Source organism: Manis pentadactyla, chromosome 13 (assembly GCF_030020395.1).
Source record: "Manis pentadactyla isolate mManPen7 chromosome 13, mManPen7.hap1, whole genome shotgun sequence".
Lineage (NCBI taxonomy): Eukaryota > Metazoa > Chordata > Mammalia > Pholidota > Manidae > Manis > Manis pentadactyla.
In genome coordinates this window covers 105,966,558-105,982,627 of record NC_080031.1, presented here as the reverse complement: position 1 = coordinate 105,982,627, position 16,070 = coordinate 105,966,558, and the positions used below count along the sequence as shown (strand labels likewise).

The window sequence follows — 16,070 nt, the reverse complement described above, 5'->3', positions numbered from 1 at the left end:
CTGAGATGAATACCTCACAGAAGATTAGGAGTTCTGTTATGCTTCCAAGTTTCTCCAAATAATTTGTCATGCTTCCGAATGTACCTGACTTTATGTTCCCTATTTTAAGCAGTTATTTTCTTATAACATCAACTCATGAACAAAATAAATACCATGAAAGTTAATAAGCTTTAACAATTTCTAGTTTATTTTTATAGGTATAATCAAAACATGCATGTTAAAGGGCTACATTGTCTAAGTCTTCAAGGAAGCTTCTGAGGAGCTGATAATAGTCCCTTTCTTTTCTTTTTTTAAACCACTTTACTGAGGTAATTAACATAAAAAAACTGTATGTACGTAATGTATACAACTTGATGAATTTGGAGATAAACACCTGGAAAACCATTACCACAATCTGTGCCAAACACATCCATCACCTCCAAAATGTTCCTCCAGCCCTTTTATTTATTATTATCATTTCTATTTCATTTGAGATATTAAGACCACTTAATGTGAGATCTACCCTCAGCAAATGTTGCAGTATATAACTATAGGCACTGTGCTGTATGGATTCTAGAACTTATCATCTTGCATAACTATTTCCATTTCTTAATCTAGGTAATTACACGGTATGTTCACTTTGATTTTCAGACTTTTCTATATGTATAGTTTTCTTCAAAATGTAAGTTTACAAAAGTAGGGGCATGATATTGTGATGTAATAAAATACACTTGGTCTTTGCACTGGCCAGAGCTCCTAAGACCCTTGTAATTTCCTAAGTGAGAAGAGCGACAGGAGCATCAACTATCATATCCGGTTTTTCTCCTGAACCTGAAATACATAAAGGTGGGAAGAGCAGTCTTCTGTTTCTCATACCAAGGCCCCTGCGACCACACCTAAGTTCACGTCAATGAAGTGGTTTCTGGAAAGCCTCTAACCGCAGAACGGCTACTGGCTGCTAGTACAACCAACCACGTGATTAGAGGGTTGGAACATTCAGCTCCCCACCACACACCCTCCCTACAAGGGAGGCAGGGGGCTTGCAGTTGAGACCAATCACCAGCGGTCAAAGATTTCATCAATCATGCCCATGCAACACTGCCACCAGAAAAACCATAACCACAGGAGTTCGGAGGGCTTCCAGGTTAGTGAACACACCCCAACTCCATAGAGACAAAAGCTCCTGCATTCAGGACCCTTCCAGACTTCGTCCTGTATCTCATCATCTACTGTTCACCTGCATCCTTTATCACATCCTTCATTACATAACCCAGTCAACGTGTTCCCTAGAGTTCTGTGAGTCATTATAGCAAATTATCAAACCTGAGGAGGGAGTCAAGGGAACTCTTAATTTGTAGGACAGAAGTGGGGGTAATCTAGAAACCTACTACTTGCAATTGGCATTTGAAGTAAGAGAATCTTGTGGAACTGAGCCCTTACCCTGTGGGATCTGATGTTCATTCCAGGTAGACAGTGTCAGAATTCAATTTAATTGTAAGATACCCAGCTGGTGTCAGAGAACTGACTGGCATTGGAAGAAAAACCTACATATTTGATGTCTAAATATTCAGTGTGTAGAGGAAGTTTTTCTTTTCAACAGGTCTCATTGCTTGATTCCCACATCAATCTAGTTCAATTTATAATTTGATACTGATTCAGTAAGCAGTGGCCTAGACAGCTGACAATCATGAGTAATACTGACAATATATTACCAAACTATAACACAGTCACGATTAAAAAGTTCTAAAGAACATACACTATATTAAAAGATTTATTTTTGAAATAAGATAACAGACAACTTATTTTGAAGTGTCTGCATAACTAATCTCTATGTCAGAGCCAATCTTGCATAGAAATGGTCTGGTTTTGTTGAAGAAGGCTATTCGTATCAGACTTTGCCAAAACATTTCTGCCTCCTTAATGACCTTTTATCAAAAACAAGATTAAGTAAGGAAAATCGTAATTTAAATTTATGGTTACAATTACATGAAATACTTCCTCTATAACGAAGTAAAATACATGTAAGTTGACGAATAACTAGAAATTCTAGGACAAAACTGAAAGAGATGTAACTGTAGATTATGAGGCATTTTCAATGAAATTGTTAGTTTTTTAAAATCAAAGCACAAATCTCAGATATGAAATTAGAGTGCACTACATAACCTCACATTTAATTGGCTTGTTTTACACTCCCATGAGAATAATAAAACTAAGTACCAAAAATACATATGTATATTAATACCAATGTTAACTTCTCCTTTCTCTCATTTCTTATACTGCAGTTTTAAGAATCCTATTTGAAAGGCATGTGAGCCTTTAAATGGAGTTTCAATTTAAAATTAAAAAATGCTTCTAATTTTTCTTTTTATGTGAAACTTATTAGTAAGGTAACACCATCAGCTTACAAAATGCCTCTAAAAGTAAAAAAGAATTTTAGTTCTCAGTATGTACTTATAATTTCACTCAGTCAGAAACTTAACATGCAGTGTCATAAAAGTCTTAAACTAAGTCTTCAGGGATATTCAGGTTAAGCACTGTTGTAGACACTACCCACAGAGCAAGGAACGAAACAAAGCTCCTGCCCTCACACAATTTATACTCTGCAGTAGGAGGAGAAAGATGATATTTTAGATAATCAGAGACATGAGTGCTATTCAGAAAGTAAAGAAGGCAAAGAAACAGGTGGGCCAGAAGGCAACCAGACAAGTACCTGAACAAAACAGCACCAGCTATGCAAACACCTTGGAGAAGAACATTCCATGCAGAGGGAATAGCAAGTACCTGTACGTGCCTGGCTTGTTCAAGGCGTATCAAGGCCAGTCAGTGAGGCTAGGATGAATGGCTATAAGAAAAGAGCGTCAAGAAAGAGACAGACATGCATGTATGCAGAATCTTACAGGCAGGGTAAGAGTTTCACTTTTATCCTAAATGAAGTGGGAAGCACTGTACATTTTTTAAGCAAGGAAACACTGTCTGAATTTATCATTAACTTAAAAATTAGTCTGGCCGCTGTGTAGAAGAACAACTAGACTACAGAGGAACAAAAGTAGAAAGAAGCAAAGAGATCCAATTAGAGGCTCACAGATGATGACAGCTGATAACGGGGCCTTGAAACAGGGTGTTAAGAGAGGGACATGTGAGTAAGTGGTTGAATTTAGAAAAGTGTCTCGAAATACATTTTGCTGGTAGACTTAAAATGCCCAGTGGGGAAAAGTAAAGAATCAAAGCTGATCCATAGGTTTGGATATGGCCATCAACAGAGGTGAGAATGAGACCATCACACATGAATCATCAGAAGAAAAGACTACTGTACTTGTAATGTAGATGTGAATATATTTGGAAAGTCATGTCTTTCTATAACAAGTACTAAAATACATGTCTGGCACACTGTAAATTTCCTCTCTTTATAAAAAGCCTATGATTAGACCTATATGCATAATGGCACAATGTGTGTAGAGAATTAGTCCAACCATTAAATTGTAAATGTGAAGGAAAGATGGATATTTCTGTCACCAAAGGAAATCTTGTAGCCCAACAGCACTATAGCAGGTGGTTCACTGTACTCACCATGTTATAGAGATCAGTATCAGGGTGGTCCAAGTAATTCAGAAATTATGTAAGTTAGAAGTATGCAATGCTTTAGAGGAAGAAACAATCACCATGAGATGATATGTGTCACAATCATCACGGGAATAAATGGCAACTTAGTAAGAAGGCAACTTCAGTTCATTTGAATTTTCGTTCAGCAGACACCCAGATGCACCCACCACGTCTCTGTGTTTATGATGAAAAGGCATTTTAACAGATGCCACTTAAATGTAATGTGGACTTTGCGCAGTGTGTGTGAGACAGAAACATGTCTGAGTGTTGTTTGTCTACAATACAGACACATAAATATGTACATACTGACACATAACAGGAAGGCTATAAACCAAACTGTTCAATGGTGGTCCTATCAGCTGGGTAGGATTGTACTGGTTTTTTTTTTCCTTTTTACTCACCTGTATTTTGCTATTTTTCTCCTCTAAATCTGCATCATTTGCCCAGTAAAATGGAAATTAATAAATGCATTTGAAATTAATTTTGAAATCTTCTTAGATAATAACTTTAGTGTGCATGAGGTACAAGGACAAAATGTTCATGAGGCAATAACCATGTCTATAAGGGCAAAACGTCAAAGTTATTTCTGAGGCAGAAAAGTCCACATAGAAGATGACTATGTTCTAAGATATGAAACTGTTTTTAAAGTACTGTTAAAGAAAAAAAGCATGGTAATTATTCCTTATAATTAAAAAATCTGTTGGCAAGGGATAAACATTTATTAAATGTTATTTTCCTTTTACCTGTTTTCTCTCTTTAGGATTGAGAAGTAAGTATCGAGGATCAAAAACTATCTTGTGCAATTCCTTCTCCCATGTTGAAAAAGCAGACACCTTTAAAATAAAAAATGTATTGCCTCATAACTAAGCTGTTTCTAAAACATAAATGTCACATAATTTTCCTTGAAATCTACAGGACATCTGCTTAAAAAGGAGACATAATAAAACACCACACTGAAGTTTCCATCACTAATAAATGACAAGCAGTGGGAGGCGAGCATTGCAAATTTCCACACTAATTGGCTCTGAACATTTCTATTCTATATAGAAATAACACAGACTTAATTACTCATTAAAATAACGACTACTGTGTGACATTTTAAAAATCAGTACATCAGAAAAAGCCTTGAAGATCTGCATTTTGACTTCCCATGCTTGCTCCAAGGAAGTGAACAATATTGTAATTTAGAACTGAACAATTTCACTTATTCAAGTGAATCTGTGAATATAACCAAAAGGTTGACATCTCTTCTTTAATATCATAAAGTACCAGTTCTCCTTTAACCAAAAGCCATTCTGAATATATTAAAGGAAAAATCGTATATACCTTACCTATCCCGAGTAGTCCGCCATTCCGCAATGTTAATACTCGTCTTATAATACTCACCAAAATTTAACGACCCAATAAATGTTAAACGTTATTTGCATTTGAAAGGATAGTAAAATTCATTTAGTTAAATATGACATGATTAGCCAAGAAAAAAGGCTGTTTGGAGAAAAAAAAAAAAAAAACAGTAAAATTTGATAGGCTTCCCTTCTCCCCCCCCCAACATGAGCACTAACCTTAGATTGGACCTTTTAGCAAGACATATTTATATTACTTATACAAAACAGAAATATCTCCCCCAAAGATTGTTTTCTGACCCCTCTCTCTAGCAGCATGTCCTTGAACTGCTTCATTCGGGCCTCCAGAGGGACAATGGCCCTTTCTCGGGCCGCTTTAATTTCAGCTTCCATGGCAGCTTCTTTCTCTGAATCCATGTCTTTATTATCATCTCTCCTATAAAAAAATAAAATACAAGGGATCAACTGACAAAATACTAACAGGAAATCTTACTAAAATCTTAAAATCAATGGAATATCCAAGACTCACTACTGAGCAGCATATTTTTGGGAAAAGCCAAGTATATTGAGGGTTTCAAATGTACCCTAAGGGATAAGTAACTTTCACTATAATAATAATAAAGTTACACTGAGCTTCTAATGATGTTACAATGGCTACATTGTTAGGAAAAAAAACTTTAACGTGCTGTCTCTCCCTGACACTAGTTGATACACAAAATGACCTTAAAAAAAATAAAAAGCAAACTTATCTAACATTGCGGTACAACTCTATGTGTTAGAATCAAACAGCACAGAATATAATTTTTAGTTCTTGAAATGATATAGGGAAAATAGTATTTTCCAAAAGATCTTACATTATAAATCCATAAAATATCTTTTAAATCTAATAAAAATTGGTGTCTTAGTAATGTGAAATATTTATTTTGAAAATAAAATGAAAATATCTGCAAACTTGGCCAAGTGAGATATATACCTTACCTACCTGACATTTTTTTACTCACTTTCTGGGTGATTAGTTGAGATTTAAGTTGAAGGACAGGTCCCAGAGAGCAACATAGGCCCAGGAGTAGTTAGGTGGAATTAGAACTGTTCATCAGTGACTAAACTACTTCTTGTTTCTCCAAAAATGCACCTCAGTGCTAAGACCAATGCTGTTGCTATGTTATACTCAAGGGGTTTGGAAACATGAAATCAAGTCACCTCTCAGACATCTTTACATGAAGAAAGCTCATTCATGTAAATAATCCAAAAAAATAGGTAATTCAGTAATATTCAGGTGTGGCTGAGCAGATCTTCCTTTTTAAATATGATCTGCTGGTGTACAAATAGAATCGGTTCATATTCCCTACATAAACTTAAGGGTAATAAATCAGGATATCAGGAAATTCAAAACCATGCTATACAAGGAAGTGAAGTTAGCCCAGGAGATTTAAATGGAACTGAGGCTAACCCACAAATAATAGTGAGAGGTAATTAGCAACTTAGGGAATGAATCAAAAGAAATAGAAGACATAGTCCGTGACCTGCAGGAACTTAGCGAGATAGTCTGTGACCTAAGATATGCACAAAACAAACAGGTAAAAGCAATTTGCCAAACAATACACCCTCTTATAATAATTTATTTAAGAACTATTTAAATAGAGTTAAAAGACATCCAAGAAACACAACTAATGAAAATAACCTTATAGAATTATATTAAATAAAAATGTCACAATACAAACTACCACTATCTATCTCAATAAAAGAAATAAAGAAAAACTAAGCCAGAAAAAATAGGCTTTTAACTTTGTACCTAAATAGAGAAGCTCGGGCAATCCACATAAAGGACTTCTTTGACATTCTCCTGATAAAAGCAGTTAAAAACCTTACAGAGTTGTCTATAAGAACAAACAATTAAAAACAACCTAAAAGTTTAACATCGTAGGAACATCCAAAATTATGGTATATAAACAGAATAAATGCAGTCATTTATCATAATTAAGAAAACAAATGTCTTATTCTAGATTTTTTTTTAAAAAAACACAAAATCAATTGATTACAACTAATAAAAATACTTATACATTTGGTCAAGAACTAAAAAGTCAACTGCAAAAATGAAAACAGCTGTGACTACTATGGTCGATTATGGGTGACTCTCTTGACTATCTTAATTTCTTTACCATTGTTGCCAATAAAGAAATTTTTTAAAAAGAGCCACCCTTCTAGGGGTTGTCTTCCTGATTTCTTTGCCATAATTTGGCTGCATTCAATCTGTCCTTTTCAGGTAAGGCCTATGATCAACCAGTCCCTAACCATGTCTTTAAACTTTCTTTTGCTGCTAAATAATGGTCCCATTCCTCCCCCACCCACACACAAACGCCCTCTACCCCACCATTTCACCACCCATACTCAGTAACATTCATATTTTGCCAGTTCTAGAGTGCTGGCCAGACTAACGTGCGCTCAGGACAGTCTCTCTCAGAGCGCTTTCAGAGCTCAAGGGTTCCCTCTTCAAAGGTGGCAATGACCCCAGACTCAAGAGCAAGGATATAAAAAGAAGTCTGTGTCTGTATTTATGAGGTTTCTGGAATGGTGTCTGTTGGAGTCTACATTAGGGAGGAAACTTATTTTTGATAAAATTCAGGCCTAATGAATGTCTGGAAATAATTTATCAACTAATTTCTAAAATTTAAACAACAGATCTTTCGCAAATCTAGCAAGAGAAGGGACACCATTTGTACATTTTAAAGCAAAGCTTTTATATCAGGCCCAAGAGAGCAATCATGACTTCTGTCTCCTGACAACATACACATTACCTGTCCCAATCACAAGCTGACTGCAACCTAATGAACTTTTAAAAGGTAAAATCTATGAATTACACATAAACTATAAGTATTACTTACTTCCGTTTTTTGGCTTTAATAGGTTCATCTTCATTAATTTCTTCCATTAATTCTTGCTCTTCTTTAACTGTAAGATAAAATTTAATTAAACTTTGTCAGAATAAAAGTAAACCAGTAACAACTGAATTATTTAGTTATGAATCCCTCTGCTACCCACTACCACAACATTTGCTCTAATAGTATTAAAAAGAAGCTGCAATTTAGTTCACTCACTTGCACTCATAGAGAACTGCCACTTCTGGATGGACAGCATTGTCGGGGTCGGGTGCCCTGGCAAAAAACATTTCAAATGTTATCATGAATAGCTATACACACATAACACTATTTTTTCTTTTTAAAAACTACTGTTTATCACAGAGAAGACAAGTAGTGATTCTACAACATCTAAGTACGCTGATGGACAGTGACTATAATGGGGTTTGTGGCGGGGGCTTGGTGAAGGGAAGAGCCTAGTAAACATAATGTTCTTCATGTAATTGTAGATTGATGATAACAAAATAAAAATAAATAAATAAATAAATAAATAAGCTACTGTTTATACAAATAAAATATCCATCTCATAACATTCACTCCTTTATAAAACATTCAACAAAGCATGGTAATTCTATACCTCTATTCATCTTCCCTTTCCATTAAATTTTGAATTCATTTTCAGCAGTTTATGATGCATGTATTTATCAAATATATGGATCAAATATTGGAAAACAGATTCACAAAATAAAAGCAAATCTCACACTTTCTTGGCATAATTCAATACTATGTTATAAAGTATCATCAATATCATAGCTGAAACAGATATTGCTGAAGGGGAAAAACAGATGCCTAGTGTCTTCAGCACCAGGCAAGCAGTTTTGTGGATTTAGAGATCACTTGTAAGCAGAAGATGTTAGTGCCACACGAATACAACCCAGTTACTGTAAATGATATGTGATCATCAGGACTTGCTTAAGTATTAAATGATTCTTTCATCAAGCTTCTACACGAATATGGGTTAAGTTCTATAAAACACAACCACATCAATATAAGGGCAAATTACCAATAAAAAATACACAATAAAAATTATGTACAAATATTTGTGTTCATTATATATACTTAAATGCTATCTGAACATGAGGTAGATAAAAAGATACTCTTAAGAAGGTTTAAGATGTCTCTATAGTCTCAGAAATAAGGCTTACTTTTCCTAAATTTCATCTAGTTTAAAAGATGAAACTTTTGATTTTCACAAAATTTTATATTTCATAATATTTTAGGAAACATTTAAAAAATATTCTGTACAGTTTTTATTATTTCAAAAAATACACTACTAGTCATGAAAGGTGCTAAAAGGCTCAGAGGAGCATCTTAGTATTATAAATAAGCATGGAGCCAAATGTCAGCAGTACAAACATATCTTGTACTAACTGAAAATCTACAAGTTAAAGCATACATATGTAAGTATTTTACAAAAAATAATTTTATTCAAATCCTCTATTTTTTTAAGTCTCTATTACTGAACTCAAACTATCATAGCAATCTATTTTCCAGCTCACAAATTTCTGATATTCCTTAATAGAAAATTTTTCTAAATGGTCTCTGTAAAAATGTTACAAGAATGTTACAACTAGAGGATAAACTCCTAATTTAAAACTTACTTAATTTCTTTACTTCTTCCATTCCTTTTTTATGAGGGGGCTCCTGAATAATTTTGTCAACATCCGCCCTTCCAATCAGATCATCAGGTCGGTCCCACATAGAAAGACGGGTGGTAGGATTATAAAAGAAGACCCGCTCATCACCGGTCCAAACAACACACCTACAAATGGATTCAAATATCAGTTTCTATGTCATATTTTACAGCTAAGTATTTTACTGTCATCCTGTCAAAAGCGGAGGTGGCAGTGGTGGGAAAGAACACTTTCATATTTCCACTAGTTATTTGGAGAGCCAAACATGACTTTTAGAGCAGAAGAGAGATGAGTGGCTGAGATTAAAACAGCAGCGCAACATATTAACTGAGAAAACCAGGAAAAGCAAAGCGATTTGTGATGAGAGTTGAGAGTGCTCAGAAAACTGGTCTGGCATGTTCAATTTGAGAATGATACACTTTAACCTATCACAGAGGCTAAGTTTAATGGCAACAAATAATAAAGCTATAAGGCAGTTCTAAGGCTAAACAACAGTTCACAGCACCCTACCTATCACATCATACTTAGTATTTCTTACCAAACCAGAATTACATACTCAAATATAACCTTCTAAGAAGCCTTTAATATCTGATTATATCCAGTATGAAAAATAAACAGATGCCCACTGCACTACAGCACTGAGTCCACTACAGCCACTGTTTCATTCATTACAACTAGGAACAAAGACAAAACAGAAAAAACCAAGTATGTGAGAACTCTGTAAAGTCTAAAAAAATAGAAGTATACAGGAGAGTCAAAATTCAGAGAAGCAATTGCAAGGGTGTCAACTCCCAATCTCCCTCCCTCACACCTCTGCCCCAGGGAGCCCCCGGCTGGACAGCGGCACAGGCAGCGACGGCTCCAGGGGACAGGGCTCTCCAGGGCCAGGTGATCACATGGTAACAGCTGCCAAGTCCACGGTGACCCAAAGTCTCCATTATTGAAGTAATCAGACAAAAACTTTAAAGCAGCAATTATAACTAGGTTTCATAAGATAAAGAAAAACAAACTTGAAATGATGAAAAGATAGTTCTCGGCAGAGAAACTTAAAAAAAAAAAAAAAGCACGGATTTTATAAATGAAAAATGCAAATGAAATAAAATTTCTCTGATTGGCTCGAGAATGGAAATGACAGAGGAAACGATCAATAAGCCAGGAGGAGATAGATCAATAAAAAAAGAAAAAAGAATGAATGAAGTCTCGCTCAGGAAGCCCTAGGCCCTTATATCCCAGTGCCTAGCATCAACGTCAGCAGTTTCCAGGAGACATTATTGGGGCAGAAAAAAATGTGGAGACATAATGACCAAAATAATCTCCAAATTGGGTAAAAGATAAATATTAAAGAAGCTCAGTGAATCCCAAACAGAATAAACTTCAAGAAAACCATGCTTAGATACAACATAATCAAACAGGTGAAAATCAAAAAGAAAGAAAAATCCTTGATAACTAAGAGAAAATATAGCACAATTACAAACAGAGCAAGCCCAGTGATCATGGATTTCTTACCAGAAACCACAGAGGCAAAGATACAGTAAAACATCTTAGAATTCTGAAAAAAGGAACTGCCAACTCAGAACTCTATATACAATGAAAATGTCCTTCAGAAACAAAGGCAAAAATTATATTCTTAGCTGAAGGAAAACGAAAAGATTTCAGCTCTGGCAGACTTGCTCTATAATAAAGTTTTTCAGGCTCAAAAGAAAATGATACTAAGAGAGAGCCTGGATCTTTAGGAACAAAAAGGGAAAAACAACAGAAGTGGTAAACAGTGGGGATGGGGCTTAAGAAGAACCTATACAGAAACAAGTTTTCCTTTCATGTTTTACATGAAGTGGTACTTAATAACTCTATATAATGACTTTAAATGAACTATAATGAGAGTTATAATAACTCTAAGTAGACTATAACGGTTGTTGGTATGTGTACTGTAATCCCTTAGATCCACAACTTTTAAAAAAACGCTAACAGGTATCACTGGGAAGACAACAGAAAACTTACTAAATGGAATGTTAAAAAAAATTCATATAATTCAATTGAAAGTGTAAAGGGAGAAGAGAGGACAAAAAATAGAGAAGACAGAAAACAATAGATCATATAACTGTATGAAAAATTACACCACTGTTAACAGTCTAACATGCCAATTAAAAAGCAAGTGGCAGAGTGGATAAAAACGCAAGACACTAACACCAGCTGTCTTAAGAGATGAAAGATAAAAACCCACAGAAAGGTTAAAGTAAGATGGAAAAAAGATACAATATGCAAACAGCATAAAGGTAGGAATGGCTATTTTATAATGCATGAAACAGACTTCAAAACAAAGAACACAAAGGGTTTATGAAAAACAAAGGTTATTTCATAATGGTAAAAAAGGAAATCAGGAATATGTAACCTCTGTAAAACACGTATAGCCTGTTAACAGAGCATCAAAATAGATGATGTGAGTCGAGAATGGATCAAATTACTCTCACCACTTTTATTCAACACAGTACTGGAGGTCCCAGCCATGGCAGTCGGACAAAACAAAGAGATAAAAGACATCCAGACTGGTAAGGAAGAAGTTAAACTGTTTCTATTTCCAGATGACATGATATTATACATAGAAAACCCTAATGAAACCAGCAAAAAAAACATCAGAACTAATAAGTGGATTCAGCAAAGTTGCAGGATACAAAACTAATACACAGAAATCTGCTGCATTCCTATATACTAAGAACAAACTAGCAGAAAGAGAAATCAGGAAAGAACTCCACTTGCAATTGCATCAAAAAGAATAAAACACCTATGAATAAACCTAACCAAGGAGGTGAAAGACCTATACTCTGAAAATTATAAGACACTCATGAGAGAAATCAAAGAAGACACCAATACATGGAAATCTATCCTGTGCTCATGGATAAGAATATTGTAAAAATGGCCATCCTGCTCAAAGCAATTTACGGGTTCAATGCAATCCCTATCAAAGTACCAACAGCATTTTTCAAAGAAACAGAAGAAATAGTTCTAAAATTCATATGGAACCACAAAAGACCCCAAATAGCCAAAGTAATCCTGAGAAAGAAGAACACAGCTGGGGGGAATTACGTGCCCTGACTTCAAGCTCTACTATAAAGCTATAGTAATCAAAACAGTATGGTACTGGCACAAGAACAGATCTATATACTAACAGACCAGAACAGAGAGCCCAGATACAAACCCATGCATATATGGTCAATTAATATACAATAAAGGAGCCATGGACATACAATGGGGAAATGACAGCCTCTTCAATAACTGGTGTAGGGGAAACTGGGAAGCTGCATGTTAAGAGAATGAAACTGAATTACTGTCTAACTCCATACACAAAGGTAAACTCAAAATGGATCAAAGACCTGAATGTAAGTCATGAAACCATAAAACTCTTAGAAGTAAAGATAGACAAAATCTCTTGAACGTAAGTATGGGCAATTTTTCCCAGGACACATCTCCTTTGGGCAGGGGAAGCAAAATAAAAAATGAACTAGTGGAACTACATCAAACTAAAAAGCTTCTGTACAGCATAGGACACCATCAGCAGAACAAAAAGCATCCTATAGTATGGGAGAATGTATTTGTAAATGACTCATCTGATAAAGGGTTAACACCCAAAATACATAAAGAACTCATATGCCTGGATATGAAGAAGAGGGAAAAATTACAATTGGTCTGTGACTTTAAAAACTTTTGTCAAAACATTAAAAATCTCTTAGAAACTAAAGTTTAGCAAAACAAGTGAATACAAAAGGCTTCTAATTTTGACCTCTCTTTCCTAATTTTTTTTAAATGGTCAAACTAATGTTGTTAAATGCCAGAAAAAAAAATCCCAACATAAGTACAGGAGAGATGAAACTTAATGTTGTACATTTAGCTTCTTTACTTTTCATTTGAAGAGCAACATGTGAAGATACCAAGAGACAGACTTAAAACTCTGATAATCCAAGAGAAGTGGCATACCCTGCTGAGATGAACAATTTGTTTAAACTTAGCATGTACCCATTTTATGACAGAAAATAATAAATTAGAGAATTACAGAAATATCGATCAAGATCTCCTAAACAGCAACTTTTGTAATGCCAAGGGTAAAAAACCCCACCAAAGACAGAAGACAACTGTATCACCTATTTGTAGGAAAATTATGCATATTTTCATATAACAGAAAACTACGCCATCACAAACAGATTTCTATGTACCAGAATTGAAAAATTTCTGAGACACATTTGGTAAAAAGCACTGAGGAAAAATTATACAGTTTTTAAAAAGATACTATAATGGGAATGTTACCACACACACCTCTACAAACATATACATAAAACACAATACAGCAAAAGGTCCAGAGACATATGTATATGAGGAAGGTTGGTGAGGGTGAAATTCTACAATTTTAAATTCCTGTACTTCTTTCATATTGTATACTTTTTTATGCATTCACATTTTCTTTTTTAACAATGTATCAGCTCAATGAGAAAAATAAATAAAGTCAAGCACAAAAACTATAGAAATATATTAAGAGAAAAAGAGGTTTAGAGGTTAATAAATATAAGAGACCTGACATGCAAACTATAAATGTTCCAGAGAAGGAAAAGAAACAAATGAAGAGAAGCAATAATTAAACAATTCCCAAAAGAATATTTCACTAATCTGAGGACAGACCCCAGTCTGAATGATGAGGCCCATGAAGCTCCAGAGTTGGTTACCAGCGTTTCATATACAATACTCAGAGAAATCACAACTTAGGAATATACTCTTTGCATACAGATTATTTCCATAACTTCAGTTTTGGAACCAAGTAAATATTTTGCATATGTATTAAGTTGGTGGAATAAATATATAGAAAACAACTTTTTAAAATACCTTTAAAACACAGTAATTTGACCATACATCCCTAGAGTGATAAACACTAAACATAAAAATAAAACAAAAAAAGTTTAAACTGTCTTGAGTATCACTCTGTTAGTGATAGTGTTGGTATTGTTATTCTATGACCTGCGGGTAAGAAAAGCAAACTGAGTTATTACAGTGCATTCACTCAGAAACTGTATTTTCAGCAGGAGATACTGAATTAAGATAGATGTTAAGGTTCACAAAAATCTTGTAGAAGACCTGAATTGCAAATAATGGTATGAAATTCATGACATAACTTTAATGTATGTACCTCCCATCTGTCCCTACCTAACAGGTCTAAAAATAATGACTAATTCAGTAGTAACAGCAATCCCGAATCCCACACCATGACATGTAAATGCCACATCCCACAAAAAGAAACCAGGGCTCCTTGGAGAAATGACTGCGTCTAGGTCTGGGAAAGGAAATACCTGAGATAAGCCAGGGACATCTTGTTAGAGCAGAAAGCAAAGGTAAAGATAGGGCTGTAACCAAAAAAACTCTCAGGAATCAACCTTAAGAAGCTTTTCACCTAGCTGAAGATGAAACAGTGAACATGAAGAATAATAATTACAATGGATAGAAACATAAAATATAGTTAACTCTATGAATCTGTAATATTCAAACAACTCATTATTACGAAAACCTCAGCACTTTGGGCCAGATAATTAATTCTTGCAAGGAGCCACCCTGCACATGAGCGTGCCTGGCCTCAACCCACTAGATGCTGCTGTTACCCTCCAAGTTATACAATCAGAAATGCCTCCAGACATTGCCAAACATCCACTCATGAGCTTGTCTTGCCAAAAAAAAAAATCTGATCTGAATGTGACTCCATGTCTGTGTCCGCTTGTGGCTGTAGAGCATCTGGGAATGGAGGGGTCTGCTAACAGTACCACGGGGATGCAATAAAATCCAGACTGCGGGGCGCTACAGAATAAACATACTCATTTTCCAATAACAAAAATAAGGAGGGAAAAACAAGGAGAACAAGTTGGAGGGGACCTTACAGATTACAAGACAGGAAACAAGGTGACCCATTGTAGTGTGTGGTATGTATGTGGATGAAGTGAGTTGGAGCAGGAACAAGAGAGAAAGCACTGATGGGAGAGGAAGAAAAGGGAGAACCAAACAGAAGAAGAAAAGAAAAAGTAGTCTTTCAACATTTAGACAGACATAACTTTATATGGTTTTATAACATACTCACACAGTATATATACACAAGTTTTTAAAAATTTTAAATAAAAAGCAGATTCAGGATCTCACAGTGGTTCATGTCTGTAACTATGAACCATAAGCATAGACGGAGAGTACCTTGAAGCAGGAAGACACTGTAGCAATTTGAGTTTTAGGTTTGAACATGCAAAACATTCAGTAGATAAAAACATGTATCTGACATAAACTTTTTTAAAGTACTTTCTCTTTCTACAGGATATATCATGTTATAATCAAGTATGACAATCAATTGAACGATTTATGAAGCCAGCTACATACCACGGAGTACCCGGAATCGGCGTGGTGGCTACTGGCTTCGCCTTCTGGGCGGCCTTTTCTTCTTCAGTCATCTCCTCTTCTTTGGGCTCCTATGGGAAAAGGTGTCACTCACATTTTATTAGTTATCACAAAGCTATACTGAATATTCCACAAATACAAGTATTGTGGCAAGTACTTTGAAGTGCAATCAACGTTAAGATCTGTTGCTA

General features: G+C 35.1%; 1 protein-coding gene across 9 annotated transcripts in view; it reads right to left on the bottom strand.

Annotated features, from left to right (window-relative positions):
• Nucleotides 1-16,070, bottom strand: part of TCERG1 (transcription elongation regulator 1) — a 58,614-nt gene that overhangs the window by 21,327 nt on the left and 21,217 nt on the right. For 5 of the 9 annotated variants that reach the window (XR_008993477.1, XM_036894714.2, XM_036894745.2 and 2 more), the window contains 7 exons: nt 15,862-15,950; nt 9,439-9,599; nt 8,018-8,074; nt 7,805-7,871; nt 6,715-6,765; nt 5,223-5,358; nt 4,323-4,412 (listed from right to left, as the gene is read on the bottom strand). Coding sequence is in view for 8 of the 9 variants with exons in the window: in XM_036894714.2 (XP_036750609.2) it covers nt 4,323-4,412; nt 5,223-5,358; nt 6,715-6,765; nt 7,805-7,871; nt 8,018-8,074; nt 9,439-9,599; nt 15,862-15,950 (651 nt within the window). In the remaining variant the exon portion in view is untranslated. Of the gene's footprint in view, nt 1-4,322; nt 4,413-5,222; nt 5,359-6,445; nt 6,476-6,714; nt 6,766-7,804; nt 7,872-8,017; nt 8,075-9,438; nt 9,600-15,861; nt 15,951-16,070 lie in introns of all 9 variants that reach the window. The other 4 variants (XM_036894756.2, XM_036894763.2, XM_036894779.2 and 1 more) reach the window with 2 other exon arrangements.